The 25595-nt window shown below is 37.4% G+C and overlaps 1 protein-coding gene across 2 annotated transcripts; it reads left to right on the top strand.

The window, feature by feature from the left end:
• Positions 1 to 17: 17 nt before the first annotated feature.
• Positions 18 to 25072, top strand: slc66a2 (solute carrier family 66 member 2). 2 transcript variants are annotated; one of them, XM_077009664.1, is made up of 5 exons: positions 18 to 739; positions 975 to 1108; positions 3611 to 3661; positions 14144 to 14360; positions 22361 to 25072. In XM_077009664.1, exons 1-5 carry the CDS (start codon positions 537 to 539, stop codon positions 22566 to 22568), a joined length of 813 nt encoding a protein of 270 aa, XP_076865779.1. In that variant the 5' UTR covers positions 18 to 536; the 3' UTR covers positions 22569 to 25072. The 2 variants fall into 2 exon arrangements, with proteins under 2 accessions (XP_076865779.1, XP_076865780.1); XM_077009665.1 differs by lacking the exon at positions 3611 to 3661.
• Positions 25073 to 25595: the final 523 nt, after the last annotated feature.

Below are 25595 nucleotides of genomic sequence, written 5' to 3'. Positions count from 1 at the left end.
AATACGGAAGTCCTCTACAAATGGAAGGAGGAAGTTGGCTGTTGTATAAAGTCCTGGCAGGTTTTATGGGGTTTATCTGTAAAACTCACATTAGCGAGTGTAGAACATTTGAACGCACTCTTTCACTGATCAAAGAAGAGGAATTATCAATGTAGATGATAATTATTTATGTAGCTAGTAAATTGGACATCGCTAAACAATAGCTTTACTGTTGCTTTTTTTCTGACAATCAAGAGGGACAACTAGCTTTATCGCTGGCAACATTATATTTTACATATTAGTGTAATATAACCGTATTGCCTCGTTATAAGATAATGGTTTTACAGTGACCTTAAGTCGCAGTGTAATAACGTTTCCTCCGCAGTCTAGCATCTGTTGTTACACCTTCTGTTGCGTTCAAACAGTTGGCGTAATTAGGCAATTACGCCTTTATTTTATTATTATAATTATTCAGTTCACCTATGAATGCAACAGATCTGGCTTTGCTATTTCAGTCCATTAATCAAATCTATTAAGTCCAGTGTTACCATTCAAAGATGGAAGATGAGGTCTTTGATCAGGTTGTATATGTTTTCAATCATCTGGTCTCGTGGATTGCTGCTCTTGCTATTATATTTGGTGGTGTGGTTCCATACATCCCCCAGTATAGAGACATACGACGGACACAGAATGCTGAGGGGTTCTCCACTTATGTTTGCCTTGTACTGCTTGTTGCAAACATTTTAAGAATACTTTTCAGGTAAGTTATCATGTTATATATCCGTTTACTGAGGCCACAACCAGTGTGAAAGTTTTGCAAGTCATTGTACTTTTGCATGCAATGATACATTATTCTATATTGTACAAACTTGGTTTACATCTAATTACTAACTTAATCCTGTTTAGAAAGTATGTTTGGTGTTTAAACAAAGTCTAGCAGATGGTAGGAGGGCCTCTTTACTAATTTATATGCCTTGTTCTGTAACATTTTACAGGATTGGACGTTTCTTTGAGACTGCATTGCTGTGGCAGAGCATCGTAATGATTGCAACCATGCTAATCATGCTTAACTTGTGCACCAGTGTCCGAGTTGCTGCTGAACTCAGCACCAAGCGTCGCTCATTCACAGGTGAATATACACAGTCTTATTGATGGCTGTTAATGGGCTCATTATCTTACAACTTAACTGGGCAGGGGCTGACAACTCATTCACTCACTCACAGTTAGAGTAAAAATAAAAGTCTCCACAAGGTGGTGTTGGTACTAAAATAGCTTTGGTGATTCACATCAGTTACACTGTGCCCTTGTTCTGTGAAACAGAGAAACTTGATGGATGTGGAGTCTTGTTATTAATTGCTATTTGAGTTTAGCACATTATGAGCTTCGACACTATAGTGCCCTTCCAACCCAACTCCTGATTCAATTTATTATTGCAGTTCAAACTATTTGAGTTCTATGTAAGTATTAAACAGAAATTTTAGACTATATTTTTGGTTACCAATATTGAACCTGTTATACCACATTAAACAACAAAAAGGTATAATGAAGGAATTGCTGTTAATTATCTGTAAGTTATCTGCTAATTATTGGTTTTCATTGTTTTCACAGTCACATTATTTTTAGTCTCACCTGGTTTTGAGGTTTAAATTTAAATGCACCTGCTCAGATAATGTATAAATGCCTGTGATAACCAATATTCTAAATTGAATCCTACTTTAATTACATGTTTCAAACATGCATAGTAGGCAACTAATTGCTGTTTCCCCACATGTTTAAAATTAGGAAAGAATTATATTTTATTAGTTGTATTCCATTGATTACAAACAACCTCTAATGTTTCAGGAAAGATAAATGGGCACAAGCAGACACACATACTAACAAATTCGCATGTGCACTACTAAAAAATTATGGATATTTGATTCTTGGGGGAAATTTCAGGATGAACCTGAAATGCATTCAGACCTTTACAGGTGAACATGATGTGTCCTTCTTTAAACACATGTCCAACTGTTCAATGTTTCAGTACTGTTCTCCAACAAGGAGCTTAATGGCGAAATTCACAACAGGTGTTTGCTCCATGAATCGACCAATACATTTCCTGGTTCAATTAGAATTGGTATTTAAACAGTCCTCATCATGTTGTTTTTACGTTTTGACATCATGAGACCAAGACAACACCTAAGAATGAATCAACAGTGCCTCACCATTGTGAGACTACAAACAGAATGTTCTCAGATGGAAGTGGCCACTGAGTTGAATGTGTCACAGTGTGTCATGAGTAAATCGGAGGTTTTGGCTGCCTGTGTCCATATGGACGCCTCTGGCATAAACTCTGGCAATTTAAATGTTTAGTGAACAGCTGCTGCAACCTCTGTCAACTGCTAGAGTAGTAATTATGCTGATATCTAAAATGAGTGTATGCTCAGAACACAGACAACATTAACAATAAAAAATATTTACTATATACAATACATATACCATAACACTGTATTCATGACATCCACTAGGTATCATGCATGATCATTTCTCATGTTTCTAGCATTTTCTTAGGTGGGGCAAAGAATGCGATCTGTGGACCTTTTAAAAGGTTGAGAGAGATGTGTGTATCATTTTTAATTCACTCATGTTGTAGCGTGCCATGCTAGTATAGGCCTCCAGAATAGCATAAGTACATTTTGGCATAGATTCTACAAAATGCTGGATACATTGGACAGGAGCATACCAGGCATACCATGATTTGTATTGAGCATTTGCTGCAGATTTGACAGCTACTCAGTCTTACTGTGAAGGGCCTTTTCCACTTGGCACTAAAAGTGTTCACTGAAGAACTGAAGTGTCCTTTCAAGAGTGGGTGATCTGTCGATAAGAATTTGGTGGAATTCAGATATGCTATGCTACTTAGGCATTCTTGGTTTGTCATTTAATATCAGCATCCCTAATGCATGCCACGAGAGGATTTCTCACACTGTCAGGTGGCCACAATTGAAGTGTACTGTTGAATCTAAACATGATGGTGAGATCAATTGATGTTACTTGTGCCAAATTCTGATACTTCCATCGTGATGCCAAAGGAGCCTGGATTCGTCTGCCCAGGAAACATTTTTCCCCTTAGCACTGCTGTTTTCATATGTCTGTGCCCACTGGAGACATGGTCTTTGACATATGTGGCTCATTCATATCAAAGCCTGATAAGTGGTGCATTTACCATGCCACTCTAGAATCCAAGGAATATTCTCACTATTCATTTATTATACCGCTTTTGAATCCAAAGATTATTCTCACTCTTATTTTTTGGTGCCTCTAATTACATATTGTGTTGCAAAGCATTACTGAACTGGTGAAACATGTGAATCAAACCTAATATAAAATACACATAGGTATTAGCAACACCAAAATCATGGGTTTGATTCTGCCAGATGCTGAAAATGTAAATGAACATGCAACTATGTAGAATGTAAAGGAGTGCAAGTAAGAAAAATAATGAGATTTCAGTGGACTTCATATAACTGTTTGCCAGTTTGTTAGTATTGCTGTTTTGTTTATACCACGGTACAAAAAGGGAAACAACTTTTTCCTTGCTCTCTTCTTCTCCTTTAATTTTACTTCTTTTTTCAAACATTTGTATATGAAGCAACAGACAGTAAGGACGAGGAAATCAAAGTTCCTAAGAAGCTCTTTCTGGGTATGTACTGCTCAGTTTGGCATGAAATGGTAGTCATCTGTCATTACCCACCTCCATTTTCTTTAAGATATCTAACATGATAGGACTAAAGTGGTCCTATGTGAATTTTTAGATTCTAGTTTTTCCATTCATGCTAATATTGACTTACCATCCACTGACTTGCATGTTCTGGAAATTAATATTCCCATAGGTGGTTTGTCCATATTCTGATTATTTTTCCTTTTATTTAATAGTGGTTTGCATTTGATCATTTTCTTGCTTTCAGAAATGCCTGCTAACATATCAGCTTTTGTTTGTTTTGTTTTTGAGTAACATCTAGATGTTCAGGTAAATATTTTACATTCGTTGTTGTGACCTGCTCTTGTAGTTCCACCTTTCGTTTGGCATGCTTTCAACCTAGCTCTCATTGTTTTTGTGTAATCTGTTGACCTTTCAAGACCTATATTTGACACTGGCATGTCCATGCACAACCTTGCACAGCAGAAACAAACATTCACTCTTGAACCTAATATGCTTTTGAATCTATTGGACCAGCTTTTTCATGGCATGCTTGCAAAAAGAAACAAAAAAAATGCTTGCAAAAAGAATCTTTACTTCATAAGTGCCTGGAACTAATGATGCTCATATATGCATTACACAGTGAAACTTACATTTTTTATAAATCCATGGAATGTTTAATATTCCCAAATAGTGTGAGCTTAGTTTTAGTACATCAGCTAAATAGCTGTCTAAGTGCCTATAATTCATATTATCTTTAGATAAATGTTAGGTAAATGTTTGAACTTTATCTTGAATGTGTGCTCTGTGAAAGAGCAGCAGATGGCACTATGGCATTATTTTGCCATCCTGGCCTTACTGCATTCTTGGGCGTTGCTATTTGATTTTGATTATACATTTTTCTCTCTTTCTGGGGTGGGTTTCCCGAAACGTTCGTAGTGCTAAGTACTTCGTAACCTCGTATGAAACGTACGAGGTTAAGAAGTACTTAGCACTAAGAACCTTTCGGGAAACCCACCACTGGTCCGGTTAGCTTAGGTTGTTAGGCCCAGACATCATTTGACTTGGCTGAGGAAGGAGGTACTGGGAGTCAAAATGATCCCCCATATCCAGTACATGGTTTTGTTTTGCATCATTTTTATAATTTAGATTTGTTATATCCTTTCCCATTATTATGCCCAGAAGTGGTGGTGGTCTTCACAGACGTTTATTAACCTATCTCCAGCCAGGCTAGGGCAGTTGCTGGTCAGAATGGTGGGTGCTTTTAAAACATTGTCTGTGATATTCAGTATTGGACATAAAGGACTGTGTTTTCTCTCAGTGCTCATAGGCATTGCTGTATTATATCTGCATGCTGTACATGAAATAACAGTTTATTTTAAGTCAGTGGGCTTGCATTTCACTATGAGCCATGGCAAAATGTACCTCATTAGTGTGGGCTATGATGTGATGTGAGAGGAAAATTATAGAGAAAAAATAATGTTTTTCTGCTGTGATTGAAATCAGATTACAGTCATTTTTGTCAGATGCTGTGCATTTTGTCTTTCACAAAGCATTGATGGCATTTTAATCTGCTGTATTATGATGCCCAAATAACTGCTGACCTTTTGGCAAGGACGTTGAAGATAAGAATATAGAAATGTGTATTCCAAATCCCCATTTACAGGACTACTGTGATAGTCTGTCTATTTTTAGTTAGTAAGAATAAAGCAATAATTTTCTCTAATCAAATCACTTTCAAATCAAATTGAGGACATTGTGGGCTTTTAGTGTCGTGACTACAAGATGTACTTGTGTAGTTAGCACACAGAATAAAATGTACTAGAAACTAGATAGATAAAAGTTTGTGAACAAACTTTGAATTGAGGTTGAGAATGCCTGCTGTAATGGCATGAAAACTATGGCCATGTTGACTGAAATTCAGTACAGCAGTTCACAAGTGGAACCCAGTAGTTCAGTCAGTATAGCACATTTAGTTGTTCTATTCACAGCTGGAGTAGTTATAAAATCAATGGATTTCAATCAAAAGATCGAATGATGAATGAAAGGATAGGAGCGATAGATGAGTGCAGTCAGTATGAAATGCGGTTTGGTGCTTGTGGTCAGCTTTCAAGTTTAATGGCTATACTTATATTAAGGTAGTTGTAAAATCATTGGATTCTTATGGGAGGGTGGAGGGGTGCATGAAAGAATAGCAGGGATGGACAGATGAGACCTATAGTTTGGTGACTGGTTCTGGTAGTTCAATCACTACAGCATATTTAGTTTTATCTTTACAGCTGAAGAAGTAGATTACAATGGAGTGATATGGGGATAGAGGGATGGAAAAAGAATGAGCAGAGGTAAATAGAAGAGGTTGTGAGGTTGTGTGTGTGTGTGTGTGTGTGTGTGTGTGTGTGTGTGTGTGTGTGTGTGTGTGTGTGTGTATATATATATATATATATATAAAGACTGCTCTAATATCACTACAGTCCAGTCAGTACAGCAGATTTAGTTTTTGTCTCACCAGCAGAAATTGTAAAATCAATGTAATCATATGGGAGGCTGGAGGGGGGGGGGGGAATGAATAAAGAATGAGTGGAGGACAATAAATGGATGTTTAATGATATCAGAGCAGACTTGGTATATATGGTAATTTTGGTGGTTAAACCATATAAAACAGCAGCTAGAAGGCAGTGAATCATGATTTGAAGAAGCGATGAGTGAGCTTGGGGAGTGTAGTTTTGGTGCTGAGTGAACCTTCGCTGAAGGCCTCTTTGTTCCATGTGTCTACTGACTGTACGTGGTGCTTGGCCAAGGTTAACAGGACTTTGTGTGGTGCAGTGTTCAGATATGGCAGTACCATTTCTCTGTGTTGTAATCAAAGGTGTCAAGTAACGAAGTACAAATACTTTGTTACCTTACTTAAGTACTTACTTTTCTGAAGTAATTATTTTACATCCAACCTTTTACTTCTATTCCTTGTGTTTTCGCACAATTATCTGTACTTTCTACTCCTTACATTTTAGAAATTGCCTCATTACTCCTATTTAATTTTGGTTTGTTCTCAGTCTGGCTTGTCATCGTTTAAAAAAAAAAACTATCCCGATAAATCACGACATCCACATAGAGTGGATTTGATTGTGGTGGGCTCAGAAGTATAAGCATATACCATTCCTACACCCTATTGCTTTGTGCGCGATCCATCGCACATGTCAAGTCACCCTCCAGCAATGAGATTGTATGAGTAACTTAGAGTAGCTTAGTATGACGATGTTCATGGCAGAAACTTGAGAGAAATGTCCCAACTATGCACCAGTGAGGAGGCAGATATCCAGGAAGACTAGCTAACCAGCTGTATATCAAAAGTGCTCCGTTGTAGGTTTTTGAATTGTCTTGTCATCTGTGTATTTGTTGTCATGGTAGTAAATGTTTTGTGTGGTGTAGTACTCCCTCACTGCCCCTCCCTCGCTACCATGACAATATGGTTCTAATAAATTAGCATTTTACTTTGCATTTGTTTTAATAGGCATATATGCGGCTGAAACAGTTAGCCTAGTGCATCCCTATTTTATAACATGAACATTTCTAAATAACATTATAGCATTATAGGCTTGTAGAAAAATGTTTTTGGGGGGAGGTGGGGTAGTGCCCTATAGGCCCTGTTAAGCGGCCTATGCTTTTGTCCTTAATGGCACCCCCCCCCCCTTACATTGTACTTTTATACTTTAAGTAGTTTTGAAATCAGTATTTTACTTGAGTAAAAAGATTGATACTTCAACATACTTCATCATACTTTTACATTAACCCCAGTACCTATACATCTACCTAAATAATGAATGTGAATACTTTTGACACCTTTGGTTGTAATAGATGAAAAAGAAGGGATGAAAGAGTGATAGAGGTCTGAAAGGTAGAAGAGTTTGACAAAATGGGAGCAGTATCTTTTCAAAACCCAAGCACACACTTTTTGTATAAGACAGGTTTCTAGAAAGATGGTGTTACTTACTGGTTGCTTGGAAGGTGGTTGCCAGGTTACTGCTTTGCAATTGCTAAATGGCTACAATGGCATTCCAGGTGTTACAATCTTGTTAGGTAGTTGCTATGGTACCACAAGTGGTTGCTGTTTTCTTCCTAATTGGCTAAGTGGTTTCCATGGAGTCCAAAGTGATTGAAGACCAGTAGTGTGTAAGTGCCACACAGCAACCAGACATACAGTCAAAAAGCTGAGTACAAGCACATCTTTCCTGGTTGTTATTATTATAATAAGAATATACCATCACATGACTATAAATTACTGCACATTGTGATACTGCATTGAACAGCAAGTAATAATATACAAATAAATATTTGCAATACAGTATAATGTGCAAAGTAAAATAAACATTATACACTACAGTGACCCTAGAGGATAAACACTATATACTGTAATGTATGGACAGTGCAGAAGACAGACCTTGGTCATTCCATGATAACTATACTATAATGACAAAAGCCATGCTAAATGCTATACATAAAAGGGAATGGTTTTGTATATATGAAATCTGAAGTAAGCAGAAATTTTTGCTGTGCTATAAAGGTATGCTGACCAATCACGCGGATTTTTCACATTAATTCACAGTCTACCGAGTCAACCTCGAAATCAAATTGCATAAATAACTTGAGCTGTTCACTGCCGTGTCAGTCATATTGAGTTTGATTACTGCTATTATTACTATTTATGACCCATATTCTCACATCTTGTTAGTACTTTTATTCGTGTTTATTCATAATCTGTTGATAATGTGGTCATTGTCAGTTTAAAATTTGTAACATTTTAACTTTCTAGAACATGCTAATGTCGGCTAAAATACTAATATTAATCAAAACCAGAAATGCGTTTAAAAGCTAAGCCTTTCCCTTCACTGCCCCACTGAGAGTGATGGATGGAAGGATGCATGTAAAACCAGAGCACTGCAGGGGAAAAGAGTGGCAAAGTGGCTCTGGGGCACAGTGGGATGTGGCACACGCAACTGCCACTTTGATCCAGCTCCCTGTGCAAACCCACACACACTGCTTCAAGCTCTCAAGTGTTGTAGATTTAGTTGTTGACTAAATCTTCAAAAACAAAAGAAAAATTTAACATTTTGATTCATCTGGTTATTAATGCTTTTTTTAACTGGATGTGAAAAGGTAGTGTAAGGTACAATGTTCCAACGAATACCCCAAATAGTGTTGCTGAGTAATTAGCCTCTCACAAATTGTAACCACAATAGTGCTGACCTGCATACATATATACACTATATTGCCAAAGGTATTCGCTCACCCATCCAAATGATCGGAATCAGGTGTTACAATCACTGTCATGGCCACAGGTGTATAAAATTAAGCACCTAGGCATGTAGACTGTTTTTACAAACATTTGTGGAAGAATGGGTTGCTCTCAGAAGCTCAGTGAATTCCAGCGTGGGCCTGTGATAGGATGCCATCTGTGTAACAACTCCAGTCGTGAAATTTCCTCGCTCCTAAATATTTCACAGTCAACTGTCAGCTGTATTGGAAAAATGAAAGTGTTTGGGAATGACAGCAACTCAGGAAAGACACGTAACCTGATGGAGCGGGGTCAGCGGATGCTGAAGCACATAGTGCGAAGAGGTCGCAAACTTTCTGCAGAGTCAATGACTACAGACATCCAAACTTCATGTGGCCTTCAGATTAGCTCAAGAACAATGTGCAGAGAGCTTCATGGAATAGGTTTCCATGGTCAAGCAGTTGCATCCAAGCCATACATCAAGTGCAATGCAAAGCGTCAGATGCAGTGGTGTAAAGCACTCCACCACTGGACTCTAGAGCAGTGGAGGCGCATTCTCTGAAGTGATGAATCGCGCTTCTTTATCTGGCAATCTGATGGACTGAGAGCCAGGCCTTCTTGTCCAACATCTGTATGTGACCTCACTTATGAAAGAATGGTCAAAAATCCCCATAAACACATCCCTAAATTTTGTGGTCAGCCTTCCCAGAAAAGTTGAAGCTGTTCTAGCTGCAAAGGGTGGACCAACGTCATATTGAATCCTATTGATTAGGAATGGGATGTCACTTAAGCTCATATGTGAGTCAAGGAAGATGAGCTAATAATGTTTATATACACTCACCGGCCACTTTATTAGGTACACCTGTCCAACTGCTCATTAACGCAAGTGTCGAATCAGCCAATCACATGGCATGAAGCATGTAGACATGGCCAAGACAATCTGCTGCAGTTTAAACCGAGCATCAGAATTGGTGAACGTTATGTGGGCGCAAATGGTGTCAAAACCATTTGTGTGTGAGTATGTGTGTATATACAGGGGTTGGACAATGAAACTGAAACACCTGGTTTTAGACTACAATTATTTATTAGCATGGTATAGAGCCTCCTTTTGCGGCCAATACAGCATCAATGACATATGCAAGTCCTGCACAGTGGTCAGGGGGATTTTAAGCCATTCCTCTTGCAGGATAGTGGCCAGGTCACTATGTGATGCTGGAGGAGGAAAACATTTCCTTACTCGCTCCTCCAAAATGCCCCAAAGTGGCTCAATAATATTTAAATCTGGTGACTGTGCAGGCCACTTCACTTTCATGTTCATCAAACTATTTTTCACCAATCTTGCTGTGTGTATTAGTGCATCGGGGTAGTCATGGCCTGGTGGTAGGGAACTGGTCTTGTGACCGGAGGGTCATGGGTTCGATTCCCAGACCTGAGGCCATGACTCGGGTGCCCTTAGGGTGCACCTAACCCCAACTGATCCCCTGGCGCCGGGCTAGGGCTGCCCACCGCTCTGGGCACGTGTGATCCACAGCCCCCTAGTAATCACTAGTGTGTGTGTGTGTGTGTGTGTGTGTGTGTGTGTTCTAACTGCACAGATGGGTTAAAAGTGGAGGGCAAATTTTGATTGCGGTGAACAAAAAAATCACAATTGACAAAATATGGCACATTTACATTGTCATCCTGATACACGGCACCACCTTCAGGATACAATGTTTGAACCATTGGATGGACATGGCCCTCCAGAATGGTTCGGTAGTCCTTGGCAGTGACGTGCCCATCTAGCACAAGTATTGGGCCAAAGGAATGCCATGATATGGCAGCCCAAACCATCGCTGATCCACCCCATGCTTCACTCTGGTCATGCAACAGTCTGGGTGGTACGCTTCTTTGGGGCTTCTCCACACCATAACTCTCCCGGATGTGAGGAAAACAGTAAAGGTGGACTCATCAGAGAACAATACATGTTTCACATTGTCCACAGCCCAAGATTTGCACTCCTTGCACCATTGAAACCGACGTTTGGCATTGGCACGAATTACCAAAAGTTTGGCTATAGCAGCCCTGCCGTGTATATTGACCCTGTGGAGCTCCCGATGGACAGTTTTGGTGGAAACAGAAGAGTTGAGGTGCACATTTAATTCTGCCATGATTTGGGCAGCCGTGGTTTTGTGTTTTTTGGATACAATCCGGGTTGGCACCCGAACATCCCTTTCAGACAGCTTCCTTTTTGTCCACAGTTAATCCTGTTGGATGTGGTTTGTCCTTCTTGGTGGTATGCTAATAATAATAATAATAATACATTTTATTTGTAACGCACTTTACATTTGAAGCAAATCTCAAAGTGCTACAGATTAAAATCACCAAAATAGCAATACATAAAAACCAGCAGTTTCTTAAGAATGATAAAATCTACAAAAAAGGAACGTTTTAAGTCCTTTTTTAAAACTTTCAACTGACTTTATGCTGACTTTACCCTGGATACCGTGGTTCTTGATACATCACAAATACTTGCTATCTTGGTCACAGATGCGCCAGCAAGACGTGCACCAACAATTTGTCCTCTTTGAACTCTGGTATGTCACCCATAATGTTGTGTGCATTGCAATATTTTGAGCAAACCTGTGCTCTTACCCTGCTAATTAAACCATCACACTCTGCTCTTACTGGTGCAGTGTGCAATTAATGAAGATTGGCCACCAGGCTGGTCCAATTTAGCCATGAAACCTCCCACACTAAAATGACAGGTGTTTGTTTCATTGTCCAACCCCTGTGTATCTATGTGTGTGTGTGTGTGTGTGTGTATAATTGAAAGATTTGCTATTCACAGCAAATCTGAACCAACACTACAAACTGAATCTGTAGTCACAACTCTGAAAAGTTGAGGTACTATGAGCTGTAGCCATCTTTGAAGCTCTGAGGGTGAGGGAAACCATGCTGTACTGACTGGACGATTTATGTAATACACTGATTCAGCCTCTGTGGCATGCTGAGTTGGGCGTTTTGTTCTAAAACATTCACACAGAGCTGTGTTTTTTTTTCAGGCGGCTGACACAGGAAATGCATAAGTTTTTGTGTTCAGCTCTTTGCACACCTCCGCAACTTTCTTCTATTTCGCAGTGTTCAGAATTTTAAACTGTTGAGTGCACTTGCGTGGATCCTTCCCCTGATCTGGTCACTGTGCTGGTGTCTGGGCCCTCCTGCATCGTGACGGTGCAGCTGTGGCTGTAATCAGTGGGACAGTGGCATAAACATTCATTCTCCAAGCTGTGGTTGTTTTTGCGTCGTATCAGGTCCTCTATAAGCTTTCAGTAAGATAACCTGCCACTCTGTGATGTCAGCTGACCTGACATGTCACTGCCACACAGAATATACTCAATAACACAACAGGGGTGTACCCAGTATTCCCTAGTCAGAAAGAACATGTCAGAAAGCGTTTATAAATGAATTGTGATGGCATTAACAGGACTGTATTACCCCACAACTATGGGAAGATTCTGAAGGTTATCCGGGTAAGAGTATGGACTTGAATCATCTAAGTAAATTGAAAATGACTTTGTAGAACGTACATATGTGTAAGACTTACCTTGATCACACATAATTAAAATCTGTATACCCATGGCACCTTGAAAGGAAAGGCTATAGTTACTTTGAACTTACCTGCATGGAATATTGGTATGATCGCAGTTGGGAGAGAGTGGAGACTGCAATATAAAAGGTGATGCACTTGTTTTGAAAGGGGGTGCTAGATTGCTTGTTCTGTTTATTGATGTGTCTGCATGTGTTATTGATAATGGATGTGTCTCTGTGTGAAGGACCCAGTCCATGGGACGAACACAACTAATTTATGTTGACAGTATTTACAGGCTGATTTTAAAGATGCCTTTTTCAAGAAAGCTTGCTGCTTCAATGTTTTCGTGGTATGCCTCTGCTGATCGCAGACTCTTGGCGAACTACTACACTCTACACAACTTCACATACTGAAAGTCCTGTGTGTGATCATTTGATCAGAAGCCTGTATTATTTTTTTCTTATTCTATCTTGCCCTGGCCCTCACATATGCCTTTAAGGTTCAGTGTAGCTTTGAGGACAGAGGCTCTTAGATTGATGATCTAAAGTGCTAGTGCTCTGAATTATCAATATTTCAGTAAATCTGTTTTTGGAATATTTTAAACTTGCTATAATTTCTGCAAATGTTAATATTTAATCAATTAAAAATCAAATTTTAAATATTTATTTTCTTTCCTGGAATTGTCCAGGAATCATTTCCCAGTAATATAATTTTTGAATAGGCTAATGCGACCACATTGCCACATGTAATACCGTAATATATTTTTAACAGTGTTTTCTAATGTGTTGAAAAGTAGCAATATTAGAATAGAATAGAGCAGGTTTGTTGGCATAATAGTGATTTGCTTTAAAGGCTCCAGCAGCTTTCCGCTGATTTTTGTTAGTGTGTTCTACTTAGGCTTTTCCTGGTGTGCTTGAATGCCTCAGAAAACTGACAGAGAGCATCATGGGAGACACACTAGAAGGTATAAATCATGACACAAGACCGGTTCAAATGTTAAACTGTAGCTACCAAATGGACTTGGGTCATGAAGGTCGTGTGTGTGTGTGTGTGTGTGTGTGTGTACGTTTACACTAAGTGTAGTCTGTCTTATTCTATGCACACCATCAATGTGAGTTTAATTGGCATAATTTTAGTGAGACCAATATGTACTAAAACATTGATCTATGATCAATTCTCTCTACCCATCTCTAAATCAGGATTTTTGGGGGGGAATGGTGGTAGTAAACAGTGACTGGTTTATGAATGGAGGTGTGCCAAGCCTTTGTCCAAAGAAGCTTGAGCTTCCTGAAAGTGAACTATGTTAGTAGACAGATTTCTGTCTTCTGTTAGAAATGCATAACTCCAAGACAGTTAGGCCTATTGTTTATGGGAAAGGACATATAAAGACTCATGATATTAATGCATTTATTTCACATTTATTTAATTTCCATTGTTTTTCTTTTTTTCTGTGCTTTGTCTGCAGAGATTGGTCCCTGAGCTTTTGCAGTTAGTTTTGTTCTTGCATTCTGCTCCACAATGAACCAAAATGTCATCTGTATCATGTCATATTGATGTACAGTAGAACTACTGTAACAGTACTATAAATGACATTTCTCTACCATGTACTAGATGTCTGATTGTATTTCTGTCTGTTTTTGGATCACAGATTTTGATTGGAACTATTTCTGGCTTTGGAGTCGTTTTGTGGACTACCTGCAGTGTGTGTTTGTGTTCACACTGGTGGCAGCGTATGTGACGTACCTGCTGCTGGACTCTGCAGTGTTTGTGGAGATGCTGGGCTTCTTGGCTGTGTTCACAGAGGCCATGCTGGGCTCTCCACAACTCTACTGCAACTACCAGAACAAATCTACTGAAGGCATGAGGTAAGCATCCCATATATTCCTCTTCATTCCATTTTTTCCCTCTATTTCTCTATACATCCAGTTATGTCCATTTAGTTATGGTTTAACCTGCTCTGCTGTGCTTATGTAGTCTGTCATTAATTACATGTGTGTTCCTCCCATGATGACTAACATCTGAGAGCCACTGCAGTGATGCTGTTTCTTAAAATAAAACTCAAAAAACATTCACTTACATGGTCTCCCATCATTCTCTCAGACCACTCATTAACTAGAATCTATAAATCTCTGTCACACAGAGAAGTGGACAAACGAGCCAGAAAATATTAGCATTGACTAATGGAATATATTGAGTACTTTTCAAGAGCCAATTCTTTCCTTCAAAGCCACTTCATACCATGCTGGGATGTTGCGTGTGTGTTCCATACCTCGGTAAAAAGCTGTAACATCTGTAAATGTTGAAGTAGAGTAGGCCTACATAACCTACATAGCATGATGTAAATAACCATGAGATATTTAAATTGACTAAGTGGAAGCCTTAAAAGGAATTTGACTTAAACGCCCCTATTTAGCTCACTTACCCATTAAGCACACTTGCAACTTTGAACACAAATTATGCTAATACAGAAGAAACAAGTTATTAACCTGCTTGATAAGTAAATCAATACATGTAGTTTTAAATATTCCATGCATTTTAAAGTCAATCATACTGCTCCATATTCTGAAAACATCCTGTCAATGTTCCCTCTTCCCTGTGGCCATTTTGAAAGCCACATGAAAACCTTGATCTGGAGAGACCCCTCAGATTAAGACAATTGAAATATATAGCAACTTTTAATTTGGGTAAGTCTCACCATTTTTTACAAATTTAAGAGATTAATAATTTTAACACAACCTAGCACAAGTTGGAACTTGGATGCAAGAGAAAGTTACAGTTAATTCAAAAGACAGCGTTTTAGCCAATACCACAATTTGTAGTAAGCATGCAAGTCATATGAGATTGCTGAAGATACCAATATATTAAATCACACATGATAATTTCTTGTGTTTTACTATTTAGCACATCCTTTATTTCCAAATGGATGAGAAATAATATTTGTAGATTGCAGGATTTTAAAAGATTGTGTATCATTTTAACATGAGCATAAAGGTTACAGCAGCATAAAAACTGGAGTGCATCAGTGTGAGCACATTAGAGAAATGCTCAAGTATAAACAAATCAGTATTTCTAGCTTCACTACAAACAGTATACGATTATATAGTACATGGTAAAGAACATTTTTGTGAAGAAATACTGATGTTAAAATAAAGTTCATTATATTTTAAATGCAACAGTATTGCTGTCCCTATTAAGCTCAGGGTGCTCCCTTTAAGCTCACTTACATAGACTGCCTATGTGAATGTTTTTAGATCATTAATGAACTAATCATTGTCAGTTTTCTGTGTAAATTAAGGTACAATAATTGGCAATATCTTTTTTTTTTACATACCTGTACTTTCCACGTCTCAATTTTAAATAATAATTTAAATAAAAATAAATACTTTTTTTTTTACATTATCATTTTAAATGTAAAATATTCTTGTGAGCTGTACTCATTAAACATACCTCAGACATTTGACTTTTAAACTTTAATAACTTTATTATAAATTACTAAAACTACTAACATAAAAATTAACATTGTTGTTACATGAGAGATTAATATTTCATTTTAACTTAACATCTCCTGCTAAACATTTTTGAAATTTGAATATGACAAATTTTAGATTTGGGTGAACTTAATAGGGGCATTTACCCTAATCTTTTTATTCTTTAGATGAATCTTGAATTTGCATTTGTATTCATTGTTGTTTTGAGATCATAAGGGAATACTGTTTGCAGAATAGGGTGATCTTGTAAAATGATCTTATTTCTTTCACAGTCCATATATGTTCCCTTGTTTTGAGATGACATGCATATCTAAGCTTTCCCTGTCCGTGTGTGTCTGTCTGCCTGCTGCGTTTGTTATGTCTATGCACAGAATGATCTTAAAGGATCCCAATGCTCAGAGCAAATTACTTCCCTGTAAGATGTCTGCTTTGTCAGTTTTTGATGTGCTGTTCGTGTGGTCCTACTGTACTGCTGTGTTGTGTAATCATTTGTAAAAATGCAGTAGAATCTTCTGTCTTGGAGCAGAACAAAAAAAAAATCTAGTTGCTGCAAATCAAAATGACAGAATGGTTTTTATATCCCTCTTTATCTCTTTCTTTTTACTTTGATGCTGGCCTACTTGGAACAATTAAATTTTTTTGTGTTTCTCTGTGTCTTGATTGACAGAGAGTGGTATGCAGTTCCTATTATGTGAGAGTATCGGTTAAAGCGCTGTGTGGTTTAGTGAGACACACTGTCAGAGTGAATTAATGTGTTTAGGGGTGTTGCTTAGTGTGAAGAGACACTCTGCTCTCTGTTCCTGATTATGTGTGTGTGTGTGTGTGTGTGTGTGTGTGTGTGTGTGTGTGTGTGTGTGTGTGTGTGTGTGTGTGTGTGTGTGCGCGTGTATGTTTTTGTGTGTCGTGGGGGGGCATGCAGAGAGGTGTCATTGGCATCTTTCCAGTCTGAAGAGATAAAAGAACAGCTCCTTTATAAGCCACGCTTAGAAAGCTATAATAATCATTCTGATAGTGTTATGATCATACGATCGTATGATGTTTTTTTTCTGTTGGAATTGCATCATTTTTCATAAGTAGTCAGTACATTTGTCATATCCATGAAATATACTGCAGGAACACAAAAATCTAACTATAAATATAAAACTTATTTACACTAACAGAGATTAGTTGTTTCATTAACAAATTTAAAACCTTCCTGAATATTAGCCAATCACTGGCTTCACTGGCCCTACCCATCACCTTGTTGTAGTGTCTGGTTGGTAGAGTGAGGTTTGCTTTTAACAGAATTAAAGTGAGACCTCATTGTGCTTGTAAATGGAAAACTTCATTAAATTAAATGATGGCTTGTGTATAATGATTGAGGGGTTGTGTTAACTGAGATTAATGTTAGGCTAACTCTTCTCAGACTGTTGAAGCATTATGGTACCATGAAGCAAAAGGAACCCATCCTCCATTAGGTGGCCCTGCTAGTAGCGGTCCATTTTTATAGCTCTGTATCTAGGCCGAGAAGTCCTTCCAATGTGGTTGTTTGGCCTTGGGTAGGAGTCCACTAGTGGCATCAGCATGTCCACTGGCAAACCTGAGCATTTTTTTTTTCATTTATGGAATTATCTTTGTAGAAACATGTAACCAGGATACAAAATGCAGGTTAAATATGTAAACATCAAATTAAACATCCATATCTCTACACCTTCATATGCAGTACATTAACTGAATAAATAAGATAATGTTAAAAAAGCACAGGACATAAGAGTAGCATTAGTGCAAGTTTGTGCAACAGATTGTGAAAAGACAATATCTAAGAAATTAACTGCCATTTTTGATAATTTTTCTTGATGAGTTACTACAGGTAAGACTCAATTTTAAGTTCAGAACAATAAATTAATCTAGTACAATCTACTTAAGTTTGCACAACAATAAGTATTGTGTATTGCGGTGCATGATCAGTTTAGGATATTTATACTCAAATCACTTTGCGTTGAAACATTTAAAATGTTTCTTCAAACCAGTGATTGACTTAATTCATCAGGTTCTACACCACAGGTTTGCAAAATAGTACCTCTTAAAATAAAGAAAAATGTCTCTAAAGTGGCACAACAGCAAAGCATTTGCTCCATAATCATGGGCTCACTGGTTGGAGACAAACGAGCTAAAGAGCAAAAATGGCCTCTTCTCTGGTCGTCACTCCCTCAGTGACACTAGCCAATTGTAGATGTCTGTGTGCTTGTGCTTGCTGATAAGGGCAGTTACCGTCTTCCTCTGAATGTATGGTACAGCTGCACATGATGTGCATAAATCCTTTGTTGCTTGAGATTAGTATGTGGACTTGTATGTATGTATGTATGTCTTGTGTGTTTTTTGGTGAAATGGTTTCTAGTAACATTTCTAGTTTTATCAGTGGTCTTTGGATAAAGTGTTCATCTGGCATATGGTAGGACCACTTTTGTTTTTTCTATGTTTACTTTTGTACTTCAAGAATGTACAAACACATGCTGTACTTAAAATGTAAATCGGAATTTCAAGGTGCTTATCTGCAACTGCAACTACCTGAATATCAACTAGGCGGAATTGCAAGCTGGAATTGCTGGCCTTGAATATTCTGCAGTATAGTCTCCAGTATTAATGTATTAATGTTCACCATGTATGGTTCAGAAGGGGTTAGGAGGAGATGGAGACCTTTCAAGTGGCTTATTTGGTCCTCACCCAACCTCCAAACAACTATGTCAGTTTATTTTATGTGTTTACCAAGCAGTGCAATATTTGCAAGAAGGTATGTACCTAAAGAATGCAAACAAACCATTCATTAAGGATTTGCGTACCCATGGATTAGTGCACCATAAAAGATGGTGCTGAGTATTTAGCATTAAATATTCTTGAAGAATCAAATACATAGACACACATCACCATGTTGCAATAGTCTGTGGAGTGTTGATTCTTTGATGCCTGCCTGCACCAGACAGCCAAGTCCATTAACACCTTAGCTAGCCTGAGTGAGACCAAATGTGTAACTTCAGAGGCTTGAGCTCACCCTTACCATAACCCCTGCTCTGCAACTGAAATAAACGCCTACAGTGAAAATTGCCTTTTCTTCACTTTAGCCATTATCCCCTGCCTGCATCATAGAAAATCCAGAAATACTCCGTTTCAGACTGGAGGGAAGAATGAAAGGGAGAGGAAGGCAAATTCAATGAGAGAGAGAAACCTGCCAGATCAAAGAGTAGGATAGAAAGAAAGGAAGCAACAGAAAAGGACAGACCTTAATTAGGCAGCACATCAAAAGGATTTCTGAAAAATGTTGCTGAACTGAAAGGGCAGAGGTAAAGGAGCTTTGAATTTTACAGGCTTCTTGGGGAGTTTTTCTCTGGCTTGTGTCTGCATTAACTTTTTTATTATGGGTTCAGACCCAGATCTATGAAAAACTGCTTTGTGACAATATACATTGTGAAAGTCCTTCACATATACATTAAATCTGAATGTTCCTACAGATTATGAAATGATGTCCACTTAGCTCCTGTCCTCAACTACTGGTGCATACACAAAACACACTGTTCATCATGACATGGTTGTTCATTCATAACAGTTTATTAAAAGCCACATTTAGAATTTTTAATTTATTATCATTATTTATTTCTTTTTTAACTATTATTATTATTTTTTTTTTGGTGGGGGTTAAGTGCGGCATGACCGGAATAATGAGGACAACTAAACTTATCTTGGTATTTCACATGCTCTCATCGCATTTAAATATAAATGCTGTACACAGTAAAACTAATTGTTGTTTGTTTTTTCATAAAGGGACTTTTAAGACATTATAAAAGATTATTTTACTTGAGCATGATGTGGAGTTCAACTAAATGGATCAACTAAAAGGCTTTTAGTTGAACTACACATGCTGTCCCTTTGTATCCTGTAGCAGCTCTGCTTTGCTGTGTGGGTGTTTGTGCCTTCCACACTAGAAAGAGCTCCAGATTTGGCTTGGGAACAAAAGCAGCCATTGGTGGTTTGTAGTGGCAGTTAACATGGTACGGCAGCACAGACTCTGTTGCATAACGCTGTTCTCCTTGGATGCCAGCTTGTTCCTTCTCAGCATGTATCACTTTTTACTGTTTGACAGCCATCGTTGAAGTGTTTTTAAGTACATTCTACAGTAGACAGACATTTTAATTAAAACCTGACATAAAATTACACAGTATATAATTTAAGACTCGTATCCAAAATAATAATGATTAGAAAGTGCATGCTTTGGTGGCCAAGTAAGTAGGCTAACTTCAGCTAAGAGTGCAACAAGCCATATACTTGACAGCAAAAAAGTCATAGCATACTACTGGAGTATTAGGCTATTTATTTTACGCTGGCTCATTTTTTAATTCCATGTTGTCCACCAATTCGTATTTATGACGTTTCAAGCCATTATTGACCTTACTTCAACATCTTGCTGATCTATAGACCATTCTTGAGCACTATGCTCTGCTGGTTTATTGCTAATCCATCTGATTGGTTGCAGTGCAAATGATGTAATATCCTTTCATATAATGCTCCTATGCTGTGTAGTGGTGTTTAATGCAAGATGGTTTTAATTGGATGCCTGATTACTCTGGTTTGTACCAGAGTTTGCAAAATTCAGCTGATTTTGGTCACATCTAACTGGAGAAGCCATGGGCCGCAAAGACCTTAAAAAGCAGCTTACAGTACGTCATTGGGGGAGAATATCAATCAGGAGGATTACACACAAATTCCAAGGTATTGTATATACCATAGAACATTGTAAAGACTATAATCAACAAGTGGAGAAAATGTGGCACCACAATGACATCACAAAGAACAGGATATCCTTCTAAAATTGATAAGAACACCAGGAGGCTGCCAGGACGCCTACAGCCAGGTGGCTAGATTTTTTTGATGTGAATATTTAGCAACAATAATAGGATTCCAAAGACTTGTTTATGTGTATGTAGATTTTGCTTAGATTTTTGCAAATGCTAAAATGCATATTTTTCATTAGAAAAGACATAGGCTGTTGATGGATTCAATCAAGAAATTGTACATTTACTGGATAATCAATGTGAAGAAGAAATATGTATTATATGGTATAGTAAATTAGGCTTAGGTAAATTAAACTAACCATTACTGTGATTTGCATATCAGTGATTTGCTGGCTAAAATGTTACTACTGGACTATGCAACAGCAAGATTGTACATCACCTAATGATGATGAGTGTTTTTGTATTGTTGAATGGTTTGGTAGTTCTAGTACATCTTGATTGGATGTTGGGTTTTGTGTTGATTCTCCATTTGTTTTCTGCAATTGTATTTAAAGAATCTTAAAGTATCTTGGGTCAGAGATCCCAGTCTTCTATCTGAATCAAATCAAATCAAATTTATTTATATAGCGCTTTTTACAACAGTTGTTGTCACAAAGCAGCTTTACAAGTGTCTGAGTCCAAGCCCCCAGTGAGCAAGCCAAGGGTGACAGTGGCAAGGAAAAACTCCCTAAGGAGTTTGAACGAGTAGGTGCTATACTAGTAAACAGGGCTTTTCTCAAATCCTCAATTTCCTCGTCTTCAAAGCATAGACAAACATTGGATTCTCAGTTGACAGGGAAAAGGTAAATGAAAGCAAGCATCTTAATCCTCTGTTTTAGATAAGAATCTTTTTGTTTTCAATTTGTATGCTATAGTTTGGGACATTTTGGGATTGGTTTGCTTTTCCTCCATTAGTCTTATGGTTTATTTCTTCCTTTGAGATGATCGATTTAGAGAAGCAGTCTACAAGAAGAAATGCACCTGTTCAAACTCCATTAGGTTGCCATAACAACACTGTCCTGTGGCTCCACTTATCTTCACTTTCTGCAAACACAAGCCATGATTATAAATTCCTGCTAGACGGTTTAGCCTTTCCAGAGGTTTTATTAGAATTTGACTATGCCAAAAATGTTTGTCAGTTTCAATGTTCTGAAAACATGTTGCCCTACCTATCCAAATAGGTTGGATCCAAATGTTTTAGCTCCCAAAGACCGCAGACATTTTTCCAAGATAATGCAGCAGATAAAGCACTTAAACACTTTGATCTCATCACCTGAAATTGTTGCACAAAAGTTGATTATAGGTTAGCAGCCATTTAAAGCTGTTAGCTATACGTCATGGTTTACAGACACAGCTCAGTCTAAGGCTAGCCAAGGATATAGCTGAGTAACTGCATCAAATGCCATTATTCGATATGTACTTCAACCATAATAGGAGTTTGTTCTTCGTTTCTGGTTCTGTGAAGAACAAATAATTTCCTCATCTTAAAACATTTTGTGTGTGTTAGAAATAGGAATCACAATTTAACTGAAAAGTAAAATGTGCTATAATGTTTCTTTTTCTTTCTGTTTCTAGCATCAAAATGGTGTTGATGTGGACAAGTGGAGACACCTTTAAAACTGGTTACTTCCTGGTTACTCAGGCTCCTATGCAGTTCTGGATCTGTGGCTTGTTGCAGGTGTGTGTGGACATCGCCATCCTCTCCCAGGTGTACTACTACAGCCGATTTCCACAGAAACCTGCTTCACATACTACCCACACCGCCAGCACTAAAGCACTGTAAGACGCTGAACAGACAAGACATACCCAGCAGGCACCGGCATGCAAACTCCTAATTTGGAAATGGACTGTTGCCTAACAATGACCGGGACATTTGTCACTTTTCACCTTTTACAGTTGAACTGATGAATCCTTATTTATTGTAATCTCATATATAACGGAAGAATACATGTTCATGTGTGAACGCCTGCATGCATACAGGCTGTGTACATGCATGTATGCTACACACACATGATGTAGACCTCACTGCTCAGCTGCTGTATACAGTCAGAAGCTGTACTTTTTGTGACTGTGAGTACAGGACAATGATTACTGAGAATAAAAATGTTTGCCTTAGATACATAAAAGGGCTGGTTTACTTTCACAGAATAGTAATGTATTTTTAAATCAGTTTTTTCCACAGGACTGACAAACAATTAATGTATACCTGTTATATTGTATGATTATGATTTGCCATTTAGTGCTTAGAAACCAAATGAGTTTGTGTCTTGCTGGTATTTCTACTGTTTGCTATGAATGTGTTAAGTTCCATTTTATGCTGTGTTTAAAAAAAAAACTCCCTTTATAATGCTTTTGCTGAGATGGAATATTCTTTTACAACCAACACTCCAAAAGAAAAAATATCCAGCATTCTTTCAGAATATCAGGAATGCATTATCCCTTTGCATCCTCTTATGTGAGTTAGTCATGTTGTGTTAGAGTCATTTCAATTTCATGACCATCTGAGAGACTGTAGACATCATGTTTTATGGACAGTTTCTGGAAAATATTGCTGATGATTATTTGAGTTTTAATCCAAAGGTTCAAATATATTGTACTTTGAATCCTAAATGAAGGTGCTATTTGTAGTATTGTAGTAAGGAGCATTCATGGTGAGTCACATTTTTATGCAATCGCTTGAATTATTGAACATGCAGTGAATGTTGATTAAGAAAAAGGGGTATTTAGTGGAGAACACTTAAGGTAGATATTTTTGAATCACTTTCTGTGATGTATATGTTGATATGTTGAAAAAAATTATCATTTCCAATGCATATGAATTTTATGTAATATTTTCCTTAATTGTAATATTTTTGTTCTATCTTCTATGTCAGATTATTTTGAGTCGATTTTAAAATGGTCCATCAGTGGTAAGTGACATGTCAGTATAAGTGCTTTTGATTGGTGTGGAATAGCAATATATTCCCTTTTGAGATTCATTTGCACAGAAGACAATGCCTTTTCTGTTGTTATACAGGGCATTTCAAAGCAGTGTTCTTACATGAAAGGGTGGGTGTCTCAAGAACTTAGCAGTTCAGAACTGAAACGTAAACACAATGTGATGAGGCACATCGTTATCTACACTTTTCGGTTTGTTCTGTAATTTCATTGTATTTTTCAGGAAGATGTTAAACACAATGTCTTTCAGTAACTCTTCTGATTGCTGATATTTTAAAACATCTGCATCATCCAATTCTTGTAATTCTTGATGTTAGTTTGCTAGTGCCAAAACACAGTTTTGTTGTGCACTAGGAATCATTAAAATACTTTTTGTGTCAATACCACTCAATTAGGTAAATGTGTTGTAGCATTTAAAGGTACATTTAAGTAGTGTTTTGAGATTTTTGACATAATGGACAAAAATGATGGACAAGAATTCCATCATAATCATACTGCCATAAAGTGACTGCACACTCCTGGTCCACCAAAGAATGATCATTCTTACATATGAAAATATGACTTTATATTATCAACTGTGGCTTTCTGTGAAGGCATAGGACCAGTTTGTTGTGTGGTCATTGTTCTTGTTTAATGTTTGTTTAACTGCTTGCTTGTTTGTATCTACAACAAAATGCTGATCCAAGTAATATTTTTTCTTAATTACAGTAACTTCTTAATTTTTTTTTTATATAAATCATATCAGAATTGTGTTTTACGTATTTTTACAATTATGTTGAATGGCATGGATGTTTTATGGGGCAGTATTTTTATTTGTATTCAGCATTGTTTTAGCTTTACCAAACATTTATCACTATAGAAAACATTCTGTATCACATTTTTCAAAAATACAATTATTTTAGCCAATTCCATCATGATATGGAACTCTTTTCTTGTCTGGCTTTAAGTGTACTTCATTTAACATAATTTACTTTATTGCATTTGTAATCGGAGAGCAACAGTTTACATGCTTTAAAATGACCAGTAGCTTAACAGGTGGCCTTTTAACATATTTACTGCAAAATAATCAGCACTTTATAGTACAACATGAATGAGTCTTTATGATTCATTAACAGTCTGTCAGTCTTCTTCAAAAGATTTTTGAACATGTGTTTCATTACATATACATTGTATTTCTGTTTGGCTAGAATGTAAAAAAAATTTTTGGTTTTTATGGTTTTGTTTCACTATAGCTTTGATCTCATTATGAATTGGGTTACTGCATGGCAAGATATACATCTTTTATCACACTGAAACGATGGTATGTGACTAAAAGACTAATAGTTCTCATTAAAATGGAATGCAAATTCATTTTCTTTGTATCTGTTCAAATTGTTCCAGTGTTTGTATTGGCAGAACTCATGTTTTGAACTTTGTGAACACTGCTCACAGAGGATGTTTGGATCTAGATTTCTGCAATAGGGCATCAGTAATAATTGTGAAAATGTGTCTAAGCTCAGTACATTCCATGCCTTTTTCCTTTAGTTTTGAGGTTATGATTCAGTTCTGAGTTTCGGAAAGCTAGCTCTTTGTGATCAAGGCAGAACATGTCAAAGATCCATACATTGGCCTTATATTGGAAGTCCATGCTACCAAATGCTATTCTATTTATTCAGTTAATTTGTTCATATAAAACCATTTATTAAAATCCAGGTCAACGGAAGTTACCAATGCAGTAAAACCAATGGTAAAATGAATTATACAAGTCATAATATTTATGCATAAATAAATATAAAATTAAGGTTCAGTTAATCTCCTTGTTTGAAGATGCCAGAGGTGAACATTCCAGGTTCGAAAGTAAAACTCCTTCCCAGGATTTTACTCAGGCTTCTTG

The sequence above is a fragment of the Brachyhypopomus gauderio genome, chromosome 6 (genome assembly GCF_052324685.1).
Source record: "Brachyhypopomus gauderio isolate BG-103 chromosome 6, BGAUD_0.2, whole genome shotgun sequence".
Taxonomy (NCBI): Eukaryota; Metazoa; Chordata; class Actinopteri; order Gymnotiformes; family Hypopomidae; genus Brachyhypopomus; species Brachyhypopomus gauderio.
Note: the sequence above shows the minus strand (reverse complement) of the source record. Positions and strands in the feature narration are given on the sequence as shown.